This window comes from Dipodomys spectabilis, unplaced genomic scaffold, assembly GCF_019054845.1.
Source record: "Dipodomys spectabilis isolate Male_0828 unplaced genomic scaffold, ASM1905484v1 ptg000457l, whole genome shotgun sequence".
Taxonomy (NCBI): Eukaryota; Metazoa; Chordata; class Mammalia; order Rodentia; family Heteromyidae; genus Dipodomys; species Dipodomys spectabilis.
Genome location: NW_024871134.1, coordinates 1,388,765 through 1,413,359, shown reverse-complemented (window position 1 = coordinate 1,413,359; position 24,595 = coordinate 1,388,765). Strand labels below are relative to the sequence as shown.

Sequence of the window (24,595 nt, the reverse complement as noted above, 5' to 3'; positions counted from 1 at the left end):
GACTCAGCCCGTGTCCTTTTACATCTTAATGCTTCTCAGGCTCTACACCAGGACCGACAAACTACCTGGTTACCTGTATTTATATAAACAAACTACCTGGTTACCTGTATGTATATAAACAAACTACCTGGTTACCTGTATGTATATAAGTTAAGTTTTATTTACATATTTTATTTATTTATTTATTTTGGGTCCGGTCGTGGGGCCTGAACTCTGGGCCTGGACGCTGTCCCTTAGCTCTTCAGCTCAAGGCTAGCGCTCTACCACTTGAACACAGTGCCACTTCCGGCTTTTTTCTTTTTCTTTTTTGTTTATGTGGTGCTGAGGAATCAAAGCCAGGGCCTCATGCATGCAAGGCAAGCGCTCTACCACTGAGTCCCCTTCCCAGCCCTACATAGTTTATTTTCGTGACAGTACTGGGGCTTGAACTTGGGGCCTGAGCTTGAATCCCTCAGCTTTTTCATTCAATACAAGAGCTCTGCCACTTTAACCACAGCTCTACTTCCAGCTTTCGGCTAGTTAATTGGAGATAAGAGTCTCATGGAATTTCCTGCCTGGGGTGACTTGACGCCTCGATCCTGAGTAGCTGAGATTACAGGCATGAGGCACCTGACTAGCTGAAACATCTTTATTGACCACAGTTACTGAAGAGCTGCAAGAGGACTGGCTGACCACCTTGAAAAACACACCAAGCCTGAAATACTGATGAGAAAACTACCAACACCCCCAATGCTCCAGGCCTCATCATTAGAGAAGCATTTCAGTAAGTGCTGTGGTGGAGGAGGGGACTGCCATTCAGACAAGCCATGACACTCCCAGTCCTAAAGAGATGGCAGCATGTTACCCACACGTATATGAAACATTCATATTTGTGTGAAACCCAGAGGGGCTTTTGTTGTTATTCAGATGCTTCTATTTCCATTATCAGGTCAAAAAAAATAAGACTTACCCAACTAGAAGAAGAAGTCCGCAAATCAGAACAAATCCCAAGGTATACTTCAGCGCCACTTTAACCTGCTACATGTCCATGGGAAAACAGGTCATTCAGCAATCCCTAACTGCACACAAGTCTTATAATAGTACAAGACAGCATTCATGACAAATGTGCATTGAAATCAACAGTATAAAGGCTCAACTATTGTAAAGAAACCTTAAGATTTAAAGAAAACTAACTGGCATACAAAATTTTAAGAATCTGCAAAAATTAGTTAAAATTTTTAGGGTCAGACCTTTGTGAGCTCCAATGGGTATTATCCAACTATTTAATAAAGCATTCATATAAATATATAGCAATCAAAAACAATACTTCTAATCCAATTCATCAAAATGGGCTATAACTGCAATAAACATACTGTCAGGATATGTGTTCTGGTAAATATAAAGGATAGATATATATTACATATAAATACATATGCATAAACAAACGCATGTATTTTACAAGACTATGTTTATATATGTGTACCTATACTTACATAGTTTGATACATATGTGTAATTTGGGGGGAGTGGGAGAGGGCAGCCCAGGCCAGCCTCAAACCTGTGATACTCCTGTCTCAACTCCTGAGTGGTCAGATTACAGGACTGCACTACCATGCCTGGCTATGTATGTGTATATGTGTGTACATGTACAAAGCACTATTAGAAGAATCTGACACTTTGACTCCCTTATTTCTCACAACAACCCAGACAGCTGTTCTCATCCCCACTTTAAAGACAAGGAAACTAAGGCCCTAGAGATGAAATCATTTCCTCAAGCCACACTGGTCATAGAGGATTAAACAAGGAATAGAAATAAAACCTTAGGAATGTGTAGGCTATGGTTGGATTCCATAATGGAATTCAGAGGACTAACAAACATGGAAAACTCTGAAGAGGGGCCAAAAGCTAATATTCTCCAAGAAGAACTTAAAACTCTCAACATCACATTATCTGTCCTCTCAGACCAACAAGATCTCCAACAAAGTACCCTGTAGACATTGGCCTCACGTTTAATGTAGTAAATCCTCATCCACAAAGGAGGCAAGAGTCCTTAGGGATAAAACTGAGGATCCTGAGATCAGCCAAGGGAAGGGAAGTGACAACATAAATCACGCTGAGGTTCTAAGAAATGTGCGGCCTCACCTTCCAAATAGGAAGTGGCTTAGTATCTGCAAATAATAATCTGGACTCTGTTATTACTTCCTATCACCAGACGCCAATTGTCATCTAGGAGTTACTTAAAATGCACCTGATCCTAATGCAAAAAGCTCTTAAGATTAAGCATGATGCTAGGTTTTGAATCCATTTTTTGTTTTGTATTTTAATAAAATAGAAACAAGGCATAAAACCAATTTTTGTGACTCAATTAAAAAAAAGATATTTCTTTTTTTTCTTTTCTTTTTTTTTTTTTGTCAGTCGTGGGGCTTGAACTCTGGGCCTGAGCACTGTCCATTAGCTCTTCAGCTCAAGACTAGCATGCTACCACATCGTCACTTCCAGTTTTCTGGTGGTTTATTGGAGATAAAGAGTTTCACGGACTTTCCTGCCCATGCTGGCTTTGAACCGCAATCCTCAGATCTCAACCTCCTGAGTAGCTAGGATTATAGGCGTGAGCCACCGTGCCCAGCAAAGGTATTTATTTCTATCATGTTGCCTTCCCACTGAAAAAAATTTTAAGTATTGCTTTAATATATATCTTTCAACAAGCTATTTTCTTCTTTGATCTGCTAGCTACCATGTATTAGTAGATTTTCTGTCTCTAAACCATCCAGGCCATCTAGAGAGGACCAACTTGACTAGAAAAAGTCAATATCCTTTTAAAATTCTCCACAATTATATTTAATAGTACTTTAGTTAACTACCAGGCCTGGTAGTGGTTGTTTATAATCCCAGCTACTCAGGTGACAAGTGACAGAAGGATCAAAGTCAGAAGTCAGCTCAGGCAGTTAGTGTAAAGAATCTGATATTCTGTCTATGGTTAATGTAGTTCTATTTGATATTCAATATAAATCCATTAAAAAATTTATGAATTAAGCCGGGTGCCAGTGGCTCATGCTGCTAATCCTAGATACTCAGGAGGCTGAGAACTGAGATTCATGGTTCAAAAAGCCAGCCAGGGCAGGAAAGTCTGTGAGACTCTTATCTCTAATAAACCACTCAGAAAACTGGAAGTGGTGCTGTGGCTCAAGTGGTAGAGCAGTTGCCTTGCTGAAGGGACGGCACTCAGGCCCAGAGTTCAAGTCCCATGAGACAAAAAGAAAAAAGAATTATCCAAGTGCTGATGTCTCAGGCCTGTAACCCTACCTACTCAGGAGGCTAAGTTCTCAGGATGTGATTTGAAGCCAGACACCTCAATTAACCAGCATAAAGCCAGAAGTGGAGGTGTGGCTCAAGTGGTAGAACACTAGCCATGGTCCAAGAAGCCAAGCAAGAATGTGAGGCCTGAGTTCAAACCCCAGGACTGGCACATACAAAACAACAATAATAATGGAACAATCACAAGCTTTATATACCTAAGGATTTGAAATTTAGTTGGTTCCAAATCTGTAAGTGTAAAAGACCATGGAAATGCCAAAGACAATGTGAAAAAGAAATTTAATATTGTATTTATAATATTTCATGATATTTCAGTTATGTTTAATACAAGGTTTATAGTTAAAATTACATTCAACCGTTTCTTTTTACTTGAAGCTGAACATGAGGAAGTTTCAAATTTCACATCTATTTCTATTAGACAAAGCCTGATCTAACTGGACTCACTGGGGTCATGTCATTTCTTGAAAAAGCCATCATTTTTAATTAATGAAAATGATAACAACTTTAGGGAAAACTTACAGTGCATTTCCTAGCATCATCATCATCCTTCTCTTCATAGTAGAAGTACACAAAAGGAATCCAGAAGAACACACAGAACAGAATCACAGAGTACAGAGCTGTGGAAATAAACAATGTACTCCAGTAAGAACCACTGCTGCATTTGTAACCCTTTGTCCCTCCATTTCTGTGCCTCCTTACCCTCCCAAAAACAAACAAGACAAAAAGAAAACAAAACAAAACAACAACAAAGAAAACCTTGTTTTCATTTCCTGGAGTTCATTTTAATAAATATTATTTTATATGACCAGAGGCACATAAGCATTGTTCCCCTCCTAAGAGTATCCTCCTTTGCTCCCACTCTGCGTGAATGTCTACTGACTTGTATAATATATCATGGCTTGGTGTATTTTAGATTTGTATTCCACATATGAGAGAAAATATCACCATTACTTTAAATAATGACACTTGCAAATGGAAAGGATGAAAATGTTCATAATAGAGAGGTGGCAAAGATTATCCCAAAAATACAGTATCTTAACATCTTCTCTTTTACTTTCACTGAAAGCATCCTATTCTCTTTACTTTGCCTTACTGGTGTATCAAATTCTCCAAGATACATTGTTATTCAGAGAAAAACAAGATGGAGAATAAAATATGCAACCAGTGGGGGGAAAAGGAGGGAAAAACAATGCATGTTTATATTAGCTTTCAGAAAGAGACTACTAAGAAACTAAGGCACAGTGACACATGTATAGTAAGAAGCTGGGCATGATGACAGGCATACTAAGAAGCTGGACACAGTGACACACATGTAGTAAACGTTGGACATGGTGACAGGTAAATATGGATACAGTGATGCATATGTAGTAAGAAGCTGGACATGGTGACAGGCAAATAGTAAGCTGGACATGATGACACACATGTAATAAAAGTTGGGCATGGTGACAGCCATGTAGTAAAAAGCTGGGCATAGTGTACTTGGATTCTCAGATCTTAGCCTCCTATAATCCTGAGACTCAAAGAACAAGCCCTATTATTGACAAACAAAACCAGCCCCAGGTCCTTGGTTCAATACCCAACACCAATAATTTAAAAATATGAAAAAAAAGGATGAATTCCAATCAGGAATTTGAAGGTAGGTAACACTCCTGAACACTTTCATTGAGTAAGATACAACTATTGGAAATGTACTCAGCAGGCATTCTACCATGTGAATCACACATACCTTAGTACTATATGAAACTGTCAGCTTTAAGTATGAAAGGTTTGACTAATTTTCTTCTATAGAAAATCTACTGGTATCACCTAGACTGTCAGCTAAAAAAGAAAATACACAAAACCTACCATGCCAGGGGCCACAAGTTTAAATCCGAAATCCTACTCTGGAGGTCTCCTGGACAGCATAGTCTGCAAGTCTCCATTTCCAACTAACCAGCTGCTGAACTGGAAGTGAGCTTAAGTGCTAAATTGTCAGCCAAGAGCAAGAAGTCTGAGCAGCAGTGCAGAGGCCCTGAGTTCAATCCCTGGCGCTGGCACAAGCACCAAAACAAAGCAAAACAATCCATAAGTCCCAGAAAAACCTTCTTCACAGCTCTTTGAAAGAAATACGTATGTAATCTACTCTCAATGACCACTGATTAAATATCTGACTGTTACATCTTAGTATTCTAAAACAGCAACTGCCAAACCATGTTGGTGCAATAATGCTCAGTTAAAACTGTGTAGAACCCAGTACAGCATGAACTCCGCTAACAGGGTAAGTTTTACAGAGCCCAGGTTTAGGATCAGCCTTATGGAAAGCCACCAGCCTCGGCCACTTGTTCCCATGCCTGGCAGCGCTACAATCAGAATCAGAATCGATGACCACTGTGGGAAATAAAGTCAGAGGTGGTCCACTCCGGAGATAATGCATGCGGCCCAAGTGGAAAGCTGCTTGTTTATGCAATGACTCCATGTCTTGTCACGAGGCGATGTACCTGGAGGGTCCTGAGACAAATGGGACGTGAGGATGGAGGATGCACGGTGTGCATGCCCTACATGCCTTCCCAGCACAACAAACCAAGGGGCTTCCCAGCACAACAAACCAAGGGGCTACACAGGCAGAGCCCATTCTAAGAGGAACGTGCATTAGAGTTACTCAGGAATATAATGAAACTTAGGGGAGTTGGGGAAAATTGTACACCTCACAGTACTCCCTCTGGAACAGAGGGGAGGGATTTTTGCATTAAGAAATAAATTGCTTGCCGGGTGCCGGTGGCTCATGCCTGTAATCCTAGCTACTCAGGAGGCTGAGATCTGAGGATCGTGGTTCAAAGCCAGCTCAGGTAGGAAAGTCCATGAGACTCTTATCTACAATAAACCACTAGAAAACTGGAAGTGGTGCTGTGGCTCAAGTGGTAGAGCGCTCGCCTTAAGCTGAAGAGTGCAGGGACAGCACCCAAGCCCAGAGTTCAAGCCCCACGACCGACCAAAAAAAAAAAAAGAAAAAAATTGCTTGCTGTCACCTGTCTGACTATCTCTGCCCACCAGACACCCCATCTGGTAAACCACCATTAACCATTATGTCTCCCTTTTGCTGTACTTGAGTTTGTGTGTGCTGGTGTATTTTCTCACACCATGCAGCCTATCAAACCAATGAGACCAAATCTCCTAGGAGTATATGATAGGACCCAGTCTGAGGCTGCCCTGCAGGACCAAAGCTGAGCCACCCCCACAGCAAAGGTAAATTGCCCAGAACCACAGCTGTCACATGGCTTGGCTCCAGCTGGGGGAACACAGTGTACTTTGAGGCCAGCTGTTGGTCCTTATTAAAGTGATCTGTTTTAAGATGATCAAATCTTTCATCTGTAAAAAGTGAAAAACACAAAAGAAAGTGGGAAATGAGGTTCATGAAAAATAAGCCTTGAACCAGGGCCCTGGCAGGATTAAATAATGAAAATGTTGCTCCATTAGAAGAGATTGCATGCATTGTAAAACCTGACAGAAGTGAGGGATGAAAAGAGCACTTTGGGGCTTCAGTTTCTGGAATTTTAGTTCTCAGGACCCAAAAAACATGCATCAGGCAATTCGTAGCCAGCATCTCAGAAGACAGTGGCCTGGAGATGGCAACTATTTTAGCAACTGCACAGTCTTTCAGGGTCCTGGTGAAAGGCCTGACTTCAGAGAATTACCATCACCATCATCCAAGTTCAGATCTGTTCTGACTTCATGAGCATGAAGAAGTACACTCATCATCTGGCTTTTCCAAGTTTTTTTTAGCCCAGTTTCTCCAGGTAATTATATTTTTCACCATAATGAAAGATCCTCAGAGAAGTAAGTCCTAACCCCCAAGACACCTACAGTTTGTATTGATTAACTGCTTTCCATTTAAAGTGATAGTTAAGGACAGTCAAAGACACACACTTTCCTTGGGAGGTATGAAGAAGATATACCCTGAGATCCCTTTCTCCAGGGTTTTTCCTCTCCATGACTGAGCTGAAAAAGGCTTCCTGGAGTGAAATTCTGGTTTGCAAGGCCTGGCAGCCACAATTGCAAGAGTGGTTCATGGTAAGACGTGGCTCTTAGGCTGGGACTGAACTACCATAAAGTGGCTGATCACCTGGCCCCAGGGACAGAGGAAAACTACATTTCAGTGATAACTCAGGTAACAGAACTTCCTCCCTCAAAAACATTTTCATCAAAAACGTTTTCAAAGAAGTAGTTTATATCATTCCAACAAATGTATACTGAAAAGGCAATATTCTACTTAACATAGAACCACTTCAACAGCTAAAAATTCTGTTTTATGTTAAATGTAGAAATCAGAAACATTAAATTCTATATAAAATTCTAAAAGCTACATCAAAGGAGTCAAATTTCATAGTTCCTATACATTTTGAGTAAAGAGAAAAGGCAAAGATTAGACAGACAACAGCTAACTGAAATCCAATGACACTCAAAACCAATATTCAAATTATTTGTTTTAATGTCCTACTGAAATCTTTCTTATCTGGCATCTTGATTTATTAATGACAGAATAGCATCCCTTTCCTAAATCTGCATTTTTACATTGTTGTAGAATCATAGGTTTTATAGTTATTCAAAAGAAAGAACATTTAGGGGGTCATCCTCTGCTGGGAAAAGGAGGGCAAGGGACAGAGGTGGAAGCCACGTCCATGAGCACTGGATGAAAATGGCCATGCAGAGTAAAGTCAGAGGTGGAAAAACTCCCCAAGGTCACCTCAACCGCTGTCAAGACAACATTCTACCCAAGTGCCAGGGCTCTCACACCTGTAATCCTAGCTACTCAGGAGACTGAGATTTGAGAACTGCAGTTCAAAGCCAGGTACAAAAGCCCGTAAGACTCTTGCCTGTGGAGCTGTGGTTCAAGTGGTAGACCATTAGCCTGGAGCTGAAGAGCTCAGGCCCTGAATTCAAGCCCCAGGACTAGCACAGCAAAATGAAAACATTCTAGAAATGAAGACATTAGTCAAGAGAACAAGTAAGAGATGTTAAGATTTACAGTAACTCAACTGAACCATCAAGAAATGTTAAGAAGTGAACCTAGTCAGACACAGGTAATTCACACCTGTAATCCCAGCTTCTCAGGAGGCTCAGATTTTAGGACTGCAGTTTCAAGCCAGCCTAGGCAAAAATCTGAGAGACTTTTCTTATCCCCAAATAACATCCAAAAAGCTAGACGTGAAGCTGTAGCTCAAGCAGTAAGTAAAACACCAGCCAAGTAAAACAAACTAAACAAGAGTTCAAGGCCCTGAGTTCAAGACCCAGTACCAGCACACACACACACACATACACACACACACAGAAGAAAGAATGTAAATGAAGCACAGTGAGTTAAAATAGTGTAGGTAATAGACAAAAATGCAGACAATAGTAACTCCATATATTAGATCAAAATTAAAAGTTTATAGTTAGCTCTAGTCTACAGTTTGATTAGGAGACCAAGTAGAAAATGAAACAGAGATACTTACTATAGTAACCATACAACACGGTGTCCTCAATCTGTCTGCTGACATTGGCATTCGCCCAGTCCTAGGACAGAAAGAACAAAAATATTAATTTTTACACTCATTTCCCCAATTCTTATAAATGACTAGGCTATCATCTCAAAAATCCATCATTAACTCAAAAAAAGGTCCTTTTATTAAAAATATGAGAGCTATACAAGGCAACAGATATATTTCAGTGTGTGCATGCTGGAATAATGCACGGTTCTGTGTAAACACAAAGTCAAAAGGCTACCAGGTATAGCATACTCCTGTAACCCCAGCACTCTGCAGGCTGAAATAGGAGGATTCCAAGTTCGAAGTCAGCCTATACTATACAGGGAGACTCTGTTGCAGCACTGAACTCAGACTGAAGATGTGAGATTATTTCCTAGATTACCTACAATGAAGCCTGAATGAAGAAAATATATTCTCAGAGAAAAGAAAGAAGACCATAAGGAAGAGGACAACGCTTCCCCTGCAAGAAGCTAAACACACATTCACTAGAGATACTGGGCAGAGGGGGGGCGGGGGGAACAAGGGGTAGAAGAAAGGTAGGGCATGTGCGGCAAGGACTTGAGAGCCAGAAGAGGGCTATGGACACTGACAAGGGCGAGAGAAGGCAGTGATAAGCCTGGTGGCTGTGGCCCATCTCTGTAATCCTAGCTGTTCAGGAGGCTGAGATTTGAGCATGGAGGTTGGAAGACAGGGTAGGAAAGTCTATGAGACTTTTATCTCCAATTAACCACCAAAACACCCGAAGGGGAGCTGTCTCTCAAGTGGTAGAGCAAAAGCCTTGAGTGGAAAAGCTCAGGGACAGCACTCAGGCCCTGAGTTCAAACCCTAGTACTCACACAAAAAGGAAGGGAAAGAGGGAGGGAGGGAGGGGGAGAGGGGAGGGAGTTCGAGTTTCCTGTACTTTGGGAGAACCAACTTCATATATGATAAGGTGTACATGAACCTGAGTGCTTGCTGAGCCTTACCCAGTAAATTCCAATCTTCACCTAGACTTTTGCTTAACAGCTCTTTATCCAACAGTATTCAGTTGTTTAGCCTACTTTGTTCTAAAAAGCTGGAGACAATCTAATTGTCCTAGGGAAAGAGGCTAACACATATTATTGTGCACTTACAGAATACCACATAGTCTGCTGGGGGCTCAAGCCAGGAATCCTATTGACTCAAGTGGCTGAGATCTGTGAACTGTATTGTGGTTCGAAGCCAGCTCGGGCAGGAAAGTCTGTAAGATTCTTACTTCCAATTAACCAGCAAAAACCCAGACGAGGAAGTATGGCTCAAGAGACTTCAATTATTTAAAAAACAAAGGAATGTGAGACAATCAAAAAACAATAAAAATAGGAATGAATAAATTTAGAGTGTTTCAGAGGAAAGGAATATCTAACTACTGTATACCTAACTCTGTCCTTCAGGCTGGCTTTTCAAAGTCCTCTCCCTCCAACTGACGCTGCTCCTCACCACACCCTCACCACCAGTGCCCCCTTCAAGAGGCCCTCTGTTCTGTCCCATGAGCATTTGGCCATGTCTGCAAACCAGAGTGGAGGCCGCCACAGCTCTAGACGTCTAGTCAACAGAGGTCAAGGCACTACCAAGCCATCTGCAATGCACAAGAGACTCTCCACAACAAAGAATTCTCCAGCACAAATGTTACTGGTGGAGAAACACTCACTTAGTGTCTCTAGGAATCTGGATCCAAAACACAGAGCTCTTTCAACTTATTACCAAATCTAAAACCCACTTCTATTAGTAGACCTTCCAAATGCGAGGAACCTTCCCTCTTTCAAAGTGCCCAAAGTCCTATTTATGGTCATCTATATTCATTTGGTAAGCCTAAACCCTTTGCCAGTAAAGGACGTTGCATTTTCAAGGACACTAATCTCTCAAAAACATCTCTTAGCTGGGTGCCAGTGGCTCACGCCTATAATCCTAGCTACTCAGGAGGCTGAGATCTAAGGATCAAGGTTCAAGGCCAGCCCGGGCAGAAAAGTCTGTGAGACTCTTATCTCCAATAAACCACTAGAAAACTGGAAGTGGCACTGTAGCTCAAGTGGTAGAGCACTCGCCTTGAGCTGAAGAACTGAGGGATAGCGCCCAAGCCCAGAGTTCAAGCCCCACAACCAACAGAAAAAAAAAAAAAAAAAATCTCTTTCTTTACTCATTCGTAAAGTAGGCGAACTTTAGCAATTCCTATTAAACACAAGGCGATAAATGCTAATGCCTATAATCCTAATTGCTCAAGAAGCTAATATCTGAGGATTAAAGTTTGAAGCCAGCACAGGCAGGAAAGTCCCTCTGATCTCCAATTAGCAACCCAAAAGCCAGAAGTGAAAGCTATGCATAACTCAAGTGGTAGAACACCAACCTTGAGCAATGAAGCTTGAAGCAAAGAAGTGACCTTGAGTGCCAGGACTGGCACAAAAAATGAACACAAACAACAACAACAAAAGAAACACATTCCCTAGGCCCCATTCCCAGTTCTTTAGAAGATCAAAGTTCTTGAAGTTGTATACTAAATGTTAGTAATTTCCATTAAACACAAGGAGATAAATGTAGAAATAAAAACATAGAAATACAAATAGAAACACTCCCACTTTTCTAAAAAACAAAATTTGTTTTTTGTGCCAATCAAAGATCTTAATGCAAGGTCTAAACCTTGAAACTTTTATAAGAAAAAAACACAGGACAAACTCTTAAAGATATAGGTACAAGTAAATTGTTTTCTACATAGAATTCCAACTGCCCAGAAATGAGAGCAAATATTGGGAAATGGGATGGCATCAAAGTCTCTGCATAATAAATGAAACAATTACCAGAGCCAAGAGACAGCCCACAGAATGAGATTAAATCACCAGCTAGTCAATGGATAACACAATAACATCCAGAACATACAGAGCTCAAAAAGTTAAACAGCAAGAGAACAAATAATCCAAATAATAAATGCCCAACAGGACAGTTAGAAGAAGTTCAAGCAGTTAAGAAATATATGAAGGTATATTCAACATAAAGGAAATGCACATCGATACTAAATTCCATCTCAACCTAGTCAGAATGGCTATCATTAAGAAAACAAACAGGCCGGGCGCAGGTGGCTCACACCTGTAATCCTAGCTACTCAGAAGGCTGAGATCTGAGGATCACGGTTGAAAGCCATTCCAGACAGAAAAGTCTGTGAGACTCTGATCTCCAATAAACCCCCAAAATACGGAAGTGGCACTGTGGCTCAAGAGGTAGAGAGTTTGCCTTGAGCTGAAGAGCCCAGGAACAGTGCCCAGGCCCAGAGTTCAAGCCCCACGACTGACAAAAAAAAAAAAAAAAGAAAAAAAAAAGAAAACAAATATCAAATTTTGTGAACATGTGAAAAGAAAAGGAACCCTTGTACACTGTTGATGGGGATGTAAACTAGCGAACCCACTATGGAAATCAGTCCTGGGAGTCCTCAAAAAGCTAAAAGTAGGCCTCCCCTAGGACCTTGCCATATCACTTCTAGGCATTATCCAAAGTAATGTAAATCGATATGCAAGAGAAATACTTGCATGCCATGTCTATTATAGTTCTGTGTACAGTAGTCAAACTGTGGAATTAGCCAGAGTGCCCAACCTTCAATGAATGGGTAAAAAAAAAATAGTATGTATCCTCATCAAATTCCCATGATCATTCTCCCTTATTGAACAGCAAGTACACACACAGAGAGACACAGGAGTATTACGCATCCATAAAGAAAATGAATTAAGTCTTCTGCACGAAAATGGATGGAACTGAAGACCACCATTTTGAGAGGTAATCCAAGCTCAAAGTTTAGCTATATACTTATGTATTTGTATGTGTACACATTACTAACTTGTGGGATGGCTTGGTGAATGGAGGAAGGATAAGAGATGAGGATGAGAATTGTGGAGGGTGAATAAATAATACCGAAACACATGGTGTCTATGTCTGAAGACAGCACAAGGACACTCACTGGAAGCCGCTGGATAACAAGGGACAGGAGGTTTGGGATAAAAGAGAGCTCTGGAAGGCATTTGATTATAATGAGGCAATACTATGGTAGCACTGTGTGGACATGGGCACACATACAGCACACACATATACACACACACACTCTCAGATTAACAACTTGCAGAGGTGTTGAATTGGTAATTCTTGCAACAGCTAAGTCTGCTTCTGGTCTCCCACATTGCATTCCCACTCTCTATGCTTACATTTTGATGCTCAATGATCCCAAGACAGGAAAAAAAGGATAAAATATACTGAACTACTAAAATCAAATAATTGCTAAGAGTTTGAAAGGAAAAACAAAGGGCCAACTGCATGGTAACACTCACCTTAAATGTGCCATTTTGATTTTTCATGTAAGAAACCAAAAATATGTCCACGGGCAGAAGGGCCGATGTGATCAGCGCAATTGCAAGGGAAAAAATTGCTGTTATGGTGGAAACAACTTCGCTTTCCCGTTGACTTTGGTATTTACGCACATAAGTCCAGCAAAATGCCAAAATAGCCTGAAACAGAACAAAAGGAAATGACTGTTACTGTTTTATGTACTCTCAACACTGACTTCACTATGTTTGCAAGTTTCCAATGGGACATTTTGTGTGTGTGCATCAATACCAGGGCTTGTACTCAGGGTCCAGGCTCTACCACTTCAGCCATACCTCCACTTCTAGCTTTTTGCTGGTTAACTGGAGAAAACAACCTCATGAGTTTTTCTGCCCAGACTGGTTTTGAACCTCAATCCTCAAATCTCAGCCTCTTAAGTAGCTAGGATTATAGGCATGAGCCACTGGTACCTGGCCTCCCATGGGAAAAAGGTCTCCTCCACATGTGAGGATCACTGGAAGCCATTACAACCATGGCTAAGATTCTAGATTTTCAAACCTCTGCCATGAATTGAATACCATCCAGGCAGGTGCACCTGTGCACTCACTGTTGTAGCAGTACTCAGTTACACAGACCCTCTGCAAACTCAGTATAATCATACACAGTCACACATGGATCATAATGCAGGACTATAATGGGAAGAAGCTTTGAATCCAGCCCCCACTCTTCTCTCCAACCTAAAGGAATTTATCTAGTAGTTATTCTATCCTAAGCTCATTAGTGAAGCATCACCAAATGGAACTTGGAAATTAACTCTGTCCTGCTAGGACAATTTAATACCATCTATCTACAGATGAACTGCTGTACAATTACCATAATTCAAACTTTAAAGGACACAAGAGTGAAAATATATCCATCTGTGTAACAAGCTTTCCAGTTTTTTTTAAAAAAAAGTCTACCCACAAGTGATGAATCTGACATCTCCAATCATCCAGGCAGTCAGCCACAAGGCCTCTCCTAAGCAGAGCACAGTATGTTGATGAACCTCTAACTGAAGGGACCATCAGCACCTCCTAAAGGGTTGTTAAAACAGGCTGCTGAGCCCCACACCCTTGTGGTCTGGGATGTGCTCAGGGTGAGGTGTTGCAGACAGATACTGAGTCAGTGGTTCTCAGCCTCTCCTTTGTTTCTACTTTCTTCCAGCCCCGTTGCCCATCAAATCAGTCCCTCAGCCACACTCCTCCAGGCACCTGGTCTTCAAGTGCTCAGGATGCCCACAGGGGCCAAGCCCAAGGCCTGCTGATCCAACCCGAGGCCTATGCTTCCCTGCTCAGGACTCATCCCTCCATTTGGGGAGTCCAGTCACAAGCCTGAATGGAACAAGTAAAACACAGAAGCCTCACAATCAAGATGTAAGAAAGGTCTCACCACCCTGAAAAATTCCGTTTTGTCTCCTTGTAGGTAAGCCCTCTGTCCCCAGCCCCGGACACCACTGCCTGTTACCAGCCCTAGAAGGTCGGTCCTTCTCAGTGCCATTTGTACTTCTATCAACCTGACTGAGTTGGCTTCATCTTTCACTTGGCCTAAGTCATCTGAAATCCATCCAAGCAGACTTCTGTCATTCCTTCACCCTTCATGCTGATGTCTTTTCAGAAAAGAGGAAGTGGGAAGAGCTTTATAAGCCAGATGGTGGGGGCTCACATCTATAACCCTAGCTATTCTAGAGGTTGAGATTTGATCACAGTTCAAAGCCAGCCTGGTTAGACAAGTCCAGGAGAAAAAAATGGTACCACCTATTTGTTAGGAAATGCAAAGACTTGGAAAAAATTACATTGTGAAGTAAGCCAGGCCCAAAGAAACATAGGTCCCATGGTTTCCCTTTATTTGCAATAACCAGTATATGTCTCGGACAAGCAGAAAAGGTCAAAAACTATGCACATATGACCATATAAGATGATGCTAAGTGAAATGAACCCCAAGAAAAGGACACAAGAGGTTTATCTTTCTTGCTATTGTTTTTAATGTATTTATAATGTACAACGTGATTTTTTTTCTTTTGTATGTTCTTCCCCCATGGCATAACTCTGTTTTCACTGTATTTGATTCCAGTGTCCTGCATCTTGAATATCCATTTTCCTAATTTGGGGAGGGGAAGGGAAATAACAACATGCTGAAATAAGGATACAGGTTGAACCATTTAACAATGAGTTGTACAAGACACTATGCTGAAAATGAACTTCACAACTTGGAGGGGGGAGGGAGGAGTTGGGGAAGTGAGGAGGGAAGGGATGGTAGGGGAAAAACAAAGGAGGGGGTAACAATGCTGGATAGGAAATGTACTCATTACCTTACTCATGTAACTGTAACCCCTCTGTACAGTATTATTACAATAATATACATATAGATATACAAATATAAAAGAAAAGTCCAGGAGACTCATATCCAATTAACCACCAAAAAGCTAGAAGTGAATGTGTGGCTCAAGTAATAGAACACCAGTCTTGAGTATAAAAAAGCTAAAAGACAGCACCTAGGTAAAATTCAAGCCATAATACTAGCACCAAAGAGAAAGGGAGACAGGGAGGAAAAGAAAGCGAGAGAGGGAGACAGGAAGGGATGGAGGGATGGAGGATGAGGGAAAGAGGACGGGAAGGAGGGAGGAAGAGAGAGAAAGAAAAGGAGGGAGAAGGAAGGGAGGGAGGGAGAGAGATTTAAGACTCTAGAATTTGGATGATGGAGCAAAACAAAAATAAAAAGATACGCTAAAATTCTGGCTCAAGTGTTTACTGATTTTGTTGTTTTGGCAAAGTGTCTTTTTCTTCTACAAAAGGTTATTTATAAACACTTAATATGTCTTCTTTAAAATGAATTCAGAAACATTTTAAATATTTCTGAAATGTTTTGAATTCACTGGGACCTAAGCCTTAGCAGTACTTCACCAAGTGTGGAGCATACTTTGTTGTTGGGTTATGAGAATGAGAGATTTGCGCTTTTCCAGAGTTGAAAGGGAGCTACTGTCAGCAACAGGGCAGAAGTTATGCCGGAGATGTGGACCTTTGGTTTTAAGAATATCAAAGACCTTTTTCTTTGTGTGGTTATATTGTAGCTAACAACAGAAATCATACGCTAAAGTAACCCATTGTCCCCCTCTGTAAGATGGATGGGAATAGGAGTTTTCATGACAAGTTCTAAGGATTAAATAAGAGATGGAGTTCTTAGTATGGTCGGTGGCCAGGGTAACTGCAAACAAATTACAATGATGGTAACTAAATGTCTGATGAAGTAACATCTCAAAGGACAGGAAAATTTTTTTAAAGTTGAGCTTTAATTGGTCTAGGCATGATGAAAACAGTAAAAAATAATTTTTTTTATTAAACTCTGACCCAAACCATGTTTTTAAAACACTGAGACGATATAAAGTGTCCTGCTGCCTTCCACCGGCTGAATGCAGCCACCGGACAGCCCTCATCCTCACAGTGCAAAAACAAAGCATCCCTTCTTCACAAGCAGCATGATTCTGATGTGAAAGAAGTTATTCAGACTAACAAGGTTTTTATCAAACAAACAAAACTAATGCTTCAAGCTTAACAGCATTCATTACTTGGAGCGAAAACACCAAGGAGCAGCACATAGGCCCTGAGTTCAAGCCCTAGTACACACCACACATGTGTACACACACAGACACAGACACACATACACAGACACACACAGACACACACAGACACAGACACAGACACACACACACACACACACACACACACACACACACACACACACACACGGCTATTAGTCCAGCTTTCTTTGGAGTGGCTCTTTTGCCCATGAATGATTCTTTGAAACACATCCTGACGGCCATGTGGAAAGAACTTGTTCTGTTAGCTACATACATCTTCTAATACTTTTCATTACATATTAGCAAAATACCATACTCAACTAATCTACTGAAAAGTTGTCAAGCTCACAAGTTTTCCAAAACTGTAGTGACAGTAGCCAAAGCAACTGGTGCCCAGAAGAATAGCTTACTGTTGCAGAATGAAAGGCTTACCGATTGTTTTTTTGTTTTGTTTTTTTATTCCATTTTGCAGCCAACCTTTAAAAAGCTTCTGGGTTTTAGTGTATTAACAAAGAACACCCAACACTATCCACAACACTCTTCTACCTCCAACCATGTACCATGGAAACTGGATTTTCTTCAGATATTTCAACCAAAATAACTTATCTCAAAAAGCTGACTGAAAGCTGGGCAGTGATGGCTAGCCTGTAATCATAGCTACTTTGGAGAGAGTTGAGGATCACAGTTAAAAACCAGGCAGGCAGAGAAGTCCAAGAGACTCTTATTTCCAATTCACCACCAAAAAGCCAGAAGTGGGGTTGTGACAAATGGTGGAGCACCAGTACAGAGTAAAAAAGCTAAGTGACAATGCAAGACCCTGGACTCAAGTCTCAGCAGCCGTGCAGACACAAAGTGCACACACACATGCACACACACAAACACTAAAATAAAAGTAAAATACTGAATGAAAAACCAGACAGGAGAATCCAGCTCTGTTCCAGTAGACCAGGAATTAAGATTCGCACAGATTTTAACAATGACTTTGTTATTAATTCTTCCCATTCCCACATCTAAATTTCTCAGTCCTAAATTTTGTCTCATTTCATCTATTTCTGGTATAATTTTGCCAACAAAACTCCCCCTTTTTCAATTGTTCAAAGCCAACCTCAACTCTCATTTTCTTTCAACATTCTTCTCAACTCTCAGAAGTCCTATTCCAGTTATAAAATCCCTATTTTGGCTTTCAATATCTAAAATACATATTTCAAGAATTTTAGTATTCCCATCTATCTTCTGGCCTTCTTAAAAACCCTGTGTTGTTTCATGCGTATCCTGGTACAACTTACAGCAAAACTTCTGTATCATACAATCATATTCATTAATCACTGGCAAGACGGTCCACTAAGTCTTATTACTGCTACACGCTTACTTTTTTATCCTAAATAAACTGAATCTGATGGACTGGAAAAGGCAGCATAGTATCCAAGTACAGAACTGGACAGCTCTGGAACCCACCATCAACTTCTGTGGTTTCCAGTTCCTCAAGACATGAGTAAAGCAACTTGCAGTGTAGAGAAACTGGAGAAAGTAGCATGAGGAGCCCTTCCTTAAATTTTCAATTCTTACTGTTTTTTATACATCCTCTGCTTTATAAAAAAAATTACTAACAAAACATGCTAAAAACAAATATGTAGGGAATCTGATAAACTACAAGGTTGTTCTTGCACCAGTACCAGGGCTTGAACTCAGGACCCAGGTGTCCTCAAGTCTCTTCACCTCCCTTAAGGATGGCACCCTACCACTTGAGCCACAGTTCCACTTTCAGCTTTGTGCAGTTTAACTGGAGGTAAGAGTCTCCCAGACTTTCCTTCTCTGGGCTGGGTTTGAGCCATGACTCTAGATCTCAGCCTTCTGAGTATGTAGATTACAGGGGTGAGCCACTGGTGCCAGGCTCAGACAGAAGACTTTTGTTTGTTCTATTTGTATTCACTTTGTAAAACAAGAAAACACTGGATACTAGTAGGATGGCATGAAGACACTGAGGAAATGAGTCCCGAGGACAGGCAGAGGTACAAAAAGTGTTTCACAAGTTGAATTGTTTTAATTTTGGGTAGGACAATAACGGTTGGGCCACTCTGGGCCAGTATGGTCAGATGTTAATGAACCACTTAAGCATAATTTTAAAAACTTAAAAAAAAAACAATAAACACCAAACACAAGATGGCTGGACAAAGACACCGGAGGTCACAGACAGTAGCAAACCTTGACACTGCACTTGGCCCAATAAGGGCAGCACTCTACATGGACTTGGCCCTACACCAATGTGGCCGCATGGACGTGGTCAACACCGAGGCGAACCACAGGGTCCTGACCCATGGCCTACACGGAGGTGACCCACAGGGTCCTGACCCATGGCCTACACGGAGGTGACCCACAGGGTCCTGATCCATGGCCTACACGGAGGTGACCCACAGGGTCCTGACCCACGGCCTACGTGGAGGTGACCCACAGGGTCCTGACCCACGGCCTACCTGGAGGTGACCCACAGGGTCCTGATCCATGGCCTACACGGAGGTGACCCACAGGGTCCTGACCCATGGCCTACACGGAGGTGACCCACAGGGTCCTGACCCATGGCCTACACGGAGGTGACCCACAGGGTCCTGACCCAAAGCCTACAAGGAGGTGACCCACAGGGTCCTGATCCAAAGCCTACAAGGAGGTGACCCTTGCAGGGAAAGGCAGGGAGGGAATTTAACCTGGAAGTCCAAACAGTAGTCATCAGGATAGAATGGTGGGAGGTGCCCAGAAGACTGACTCCAACGCCAGGGGAGGGGAGGAGAGAGGGGAGGGATGGAGGGCAGGGCCTGGGGAGGACAGGATGTGGAGGGGAGGGTGGCAGAGGGGAGGTGGGAGGGTGGGACAGGGCAGGCGGACAATAATATGTCAACAAGGCTAGATGCAGCCCCGGGGGCGGAGTGCAAGGGGGAGGGGTCAAAAGCCGGTCCCAGCCTCTCACCCCACCCTCACCCCCGGCCCTGTCCCCTCATCTCCCCCACCCCCGTCCCCCCCCGCTCCCACCTCCGCCCTCCCGTCCTCTCACCCCCCCCTCACACCCCCCCCCCCCCGCTCTCCCGTTCCCCACCCCCTCCCTCCCTCGGCTCCGCCCCTGCCCCCGACCCCGCCCCGGGCACGCAGGTCTGAGCAGGAAGCCGCGGGTCCCCGCATCACCCGGCCCGGGAAGCCGCCGTCCGGGCCTGCTGAGGGCGGGGCGGCCGCGGTCCCCGGGTCGTGGGGTCCCCGGGTCGTGGGGTCCCGGGCCCTCGCTGCCCGCCCCTCGCCCGCCCTACCAGCAGCAAGAGGCCGAATATACACCAGCCGGTCACCAGTTCGGCCGAGGCCGCCCCGGCCGCCGCCGTCGCCGCCATCTTCGCTTCCGGGCGGGCGGGCCACCGCGCAGAGGGAAGGGGCGGGGAAGGGGCGAGCGCGGAGCCGAGCCGCGCGCCCTAAAGGTTAAAGGGGCGGCGGGGCGGGGCCTGGTTGCCGAGGAGACGCTGTTCGCCAGCGCCCACTGGCGATCGGCGGCGGGGCGGGGCGCGCACTGGGGCGGGGCGGGCGTCGTGACGTCACCACGCGGCGACTCCACGGGCGGTGTCCGGCCCGGGCTGAGGAGCTCCGCCCCCGCCGTACCACTGCTGTGGAGGCCGCGGGCCGCCCCGGGCAGGCGCCTTCTCCCGGAAGTGAGCCTTCCTGGTGGGACTGATGGAGGCCCGGCTCCGCATGGTGCATAGGACTAGAGCCGGTCCACCGGCCGCGGAGGGGCCTGGGGCCCGCTGCAGCCTAGTGCGGCCAGGTGAGTGCCCTGTTCCGAGCCTGATGCAGACTGCTCTAGAGTGGCCTGCTCCGAGCCTGGTGCCGCCTGGGCCAGGCCTGCTCTGGCCGTGTCGTCCAGGCCCCGCTGTCTAGACCTGTGCGTACTGGTGAGTCTCCCACGGTGGCCTGACCCACTGAGGACTTGCTCACAGTGAGGTTGCAGCCTCTAGAATATTCACCAGCCAACAACAGTTCACCTAGGCCTAGGACTGCTGACCACCGGAAGGAACCCCACAGCCATGTGGAGTATTCAAAGCTTGAAAGGATGGACCGAACACCACCTTCTCTAAGCCATATTCCATGTGCTAATGGGCTCTCCTTACCTAGGACAAGTTTGTAGTGAGAAGCAAGCGTGTTGGTTGAAGGCTAGTTGACATGCTTGCTGGAACACGATAAGGAACTGAGGGGAACGATGCCATTTTCACCTGAAGCAGCACCCCCATACACTGGCTTTAGGATGATTGGAGCACATCTCTGTTTGGCTCTCCTATATACATCCGGCCACCTGGAGACCTCCTCCTTACAGCTTTCCTAAAGCGAGGTGAAACTTCTGCTCTAGGTAGTCACTCAGAATTCTGCTATCGTCCGTGTTACAGGTGTTGAAGATCTCAGATTCTTGGAGTCTCCTGCAAAGATTGGATGGAGATGCACAAAAGCAGCAGAGCAAAGAATGTGACAGTGACAAGAAGCCACAGGCCCAAGCTGTGGTTAAAATTTCACCTTTGCTACTGTGTGAAATTCACACCCCAGTAGTGATGGGAATCTGCTTTGTTCTCAGAACTCCATGTTGCTCCCATGGACCACTGACCACCCTCTCCCTTCTGGCTCTCAGGAAAATTCCACCCCTAGCCTTACCTGAAATAGTAGGACTGCCAGGGGCATCAAGAGGTGACCCCTATGTGAAACCCCAGACAAGAACTGTTAGCACCATAAATCCCAAACGGGACAGTTCTGACAATAAATTCCCAACAGGAAAGGACAAAGAAATTCCAAAGAGTTTCATCTTCAAATGTATAAAAACCAAACCCACCCACTCCACCCCTAGCTTTTTTTCAGCCACCCTGCTCTGTATTCCATGGAGTTCCTCTGCAGCAGTGATTACAGCTTTCTCTGGTCTGCTGAGGTTTCTGCCTTTACCTGCTTTTCTCTGCTTGGTATTTCCAACAATCATGACTCAGTGCCCTAACAAGTACTAGTACTCTTCCCCCAAAAAAAGAACTGCTTCAAGTCCATACATTCTTGCATGACCTAAGATGCTTTCCTTTAAGAATTGATTGATTGGGAAAAATGAGAACAAAAGGGGTGATACTGATCAAGACACATTGCACTCATAGTCTGCCTTGACTTGAACCCCCTTTTTAAAACTACTTGAAGAAAAACCTTTTAGGAAATATTGTGTGCGTTGAGTGTGGGGAGGTGTTGAGTGTACATTCTAATGTGTTTGCTGAAGACAGAAAACATTGCTCCCCTGGAATTGCTGTAGTTTGCATTTACAACTCATGAAATGGTAGTTTGATTTCTATAGACTGTCCATTTTATGTTCAACTTAATGACCATGAAAACATTCAGTCCCAACAAATGAAAGAGGAGACATTCCAGAAGACCTGTCACAACCTAGCCAGAAGCAGCAGAAGTTCTGTTGTTTGAGCAGAGCGATCCAGATTGGTTGGGCTTGGGAAAGGATCACCATGCCTTTGGCTAGATATGTACTGCATCTGTCCTTGGAAAGAGGAAAAGTGTAAGAGGAAGCCGCTACTGAAAAGTTAAAATTCTGCAAAATGTCCAGGATGCTACAAGATTACCTCAGTTTTCAGTCACACACAGGCAGTTCATTAGTGTTGTATCTGTCTACAGGAAGGAAAGGTCACAGATCCACAGAAGGCTATTCACTGAAAGAAAACCTACTGATGATCTACAGAACTTCCAGGTTTTGTGTGTTCTCATAGCAAGTCTTAGAAGTTCTGCTGCTCTATTATGTTTGGCTATGTAATCTACAAAATCATGGCATCTACATTGGTGCTGGTTTGTGTTTTTTTTTTTAAAGAATTTGATTATAGACCAAATTAAAGGAATGCTGGAAATATTTGGCAAAAGGGAAAGTTTGTGAAAGAGTTCTGATTCCTCCCCTCATTGCTCTTTCAGCTTACTAGGTAAGTCCTCATCCTAAAGCCAGATGTGGGAGGAAAGAAGATGACTCACCCATAAGGTTGAATCTCAGATTTCCTGAGTTAGGGGAAGTGCTGCATCTTGTTACAGTGGCTGAGAGCAGCTAACATAGAACTGCACTTAGGTGAATCTAAGTGCTGAAAGAATGTGGGTCAGCATAGCACTTGTTAGGCCATCACCCCTAGCTCATGGTGACACTGGTTCATGGAGCTTGAGACTCCTCCATCTTTGTGCTTATCCCATTTGAGACGACATTCCAGAGAATGTTGTGGTTCCTGTGAATGGTAGAAATTTGCAGAGCAGTCCAACTTGAAAACCGAAATAGGCAGTGATGGCTTACAGAAGATCATTTTGATATCAAGACCAGAGACAGACCTGAAACAACAAAGAATTACAAATGAAAATGCCCAAGTCCTCAGAAGTGCTCATGAAGGAAGGATGACCACCCCACCCTATTCCCTGGGCAGTGGAGGCCCTTTGTCTTGATTGGATGACTCAGAGGAGGCTGGAGGACTAGAGGTTTGAGAGTATTTCCTCATTCCCTTTATGGGATACTTTGGGAAAATGAAAAGCAGGATTATAATAATATAAAATATAAACTAGAAGATAAAATTGATAAAACTAATCTACCATAGAAATTAGAAGAAAGAACAGGTGGGATGGAAATTTTAAGTCCACAGTAATTTATGAGATCAAAGAAGAAATTATTCTCTTGTCAAAAGCCACAAGTCAGGCACTGGTCCCTGTAATCATAGCTACTCAAGAGGCTAAGATTTGAGGATCATGGTTTGAAGCCAGTCCAGGCAGAAAAGTCCATGAGACTCATCTCCAATTAACTACCAAAAAGCTAGACATGGAAGTATGGCTTAACTGGTAGAGTCATGTGGGGAGAAAAAACCCCTATAGAATTACACAGTGGGCACAGAGGCTTAACTGGAGTGGAGTTGAAGCTAGAAAGTCCATGACTCTGGCCGGCTGGAGGGAGGGGTTGAAATCTGAAACATCCCAGAGGGTGACGGATCCCAGCCCCTCATACAGGTCCAGGCTAACTCCATGACAGGAAATGTAGCATCAATTGCGGTTGCTTCTGTGAAATTATGTTTGCAGCACAGAAGTTTAATATACTTCTAAACTACGTGCATTGCACCACTGGATATTATGTTTATCTTTTGTTGCTGAAAACATTGGACTGTATAAGTCCAAATCAGACACTTAGCTTCTGAATTATTTATTTAGTTATTTACTTATTTATTTATTTGGTCCTGAGGCTTGAACTTGGCCTGGGTGCTGTCCCTCAGGGCTTCAGCTCAAGGCTAGTGCTCTACCACTTGAGCCACAGCACCACTTCAGGTTTTCTGAGTAGTTTATTACAGATAAGAGTTTCATGGACTTTTGTGCTCAGCTGGCTTTGAACCGTGATCCTCAGATCTCAGCCTTCTGAGTAGCTAGGATTAAGGCATGAGCCACCGGTGTCCCACTATGAATTTATTTTTAATTCATTCTGTTCCTAGATAATCCTTATTAACAAGTTCCAGGCTCATTTCTTTTGTTCCTTTTTCTTCCCTTTTTTTCTTTGACTAGTACTGGGGTTTGAACTCAGGTCCTTGTACTCTTATTTGTTTCTTTTGCTCAAGATAAGCAAGTCAGAGCATAATGAGGCCCTGAGGTCAAGCCCTAATACTGGTACACACACATACACACACACACACACACTCCCGTCTGGAGGTAATAAAACCTCACAAAAGGGAATGGAAGCATGGGAGACACTGTACAAAAGAGGAAGGACCTTGGGCTGGGAATGTAGCTTCATGGTAGAGTGCTTGCCTAGTATGCATAAAGCCCTGGGTTTGATTCCTCAGTACCACATATACGGAAAAGGCCGGAAGTGGCAC

The 24,595-nt window shown here is 43.4% G+C and overlaps 1 protein-coding gene and 1 long non-coding RNA gene across 2 annotated transcripts in view; one reads left to right on the top strand and one right to left on the bottom strand.

Moving 5' to 3' along the window:
- Nucleotides 1-20,199, bottom strand: part of Lmbrd1 (LMBR1 domain containing 1) — a 52,834-nt gene extending 32,635 nt beyond the window's left edge. The window contains exons 1-5 of the mRNA XM_042668570.1: nucleotides 20,015-20,199; nucleotides 13,117-13,293; nucleotides 8,765-8,825; nucleotides 3,813-3,910; nucleotides 950-1,017 (exon numbers count right to left, since the gene is read on the bottom strand). Coding sequence (XP_042524504.1) covers nucleotides 950-1,017; nucleotides 3,813-3,910; nucleotides 8,765-8,825; nucleotides 13,117-13,293; nucleotides 20,015-20,092 — 482 coding nt within the window. The 5' untranslated portion in view covers nucleotides 20,093-20,199. The remainder of the gene's footprint in view (nucleotides 1-949; nucleotides 1,018-3,812; nucleotides 3,911-8,764; nucleotides 8,826-13,116; nucleotides 13,294-20,014) is intronic.
- Nucleotides 20,200-20,373: 174 nt separating this feature from the next.
- Nucleotides 20,374-22,053, top strand: LOC122098078. Its single transcript, XR_006145658.1, has 2 exons — nucleotides 20,374-20,517; nucleotides 21,134-22,053. It is a non-coding gene; the product is annotated as an uncharacterized LOC122098078 (long non-coding RNA).
- Nucleotides 22,054-24,595: the final 2,542 nt, after the last annotated feature.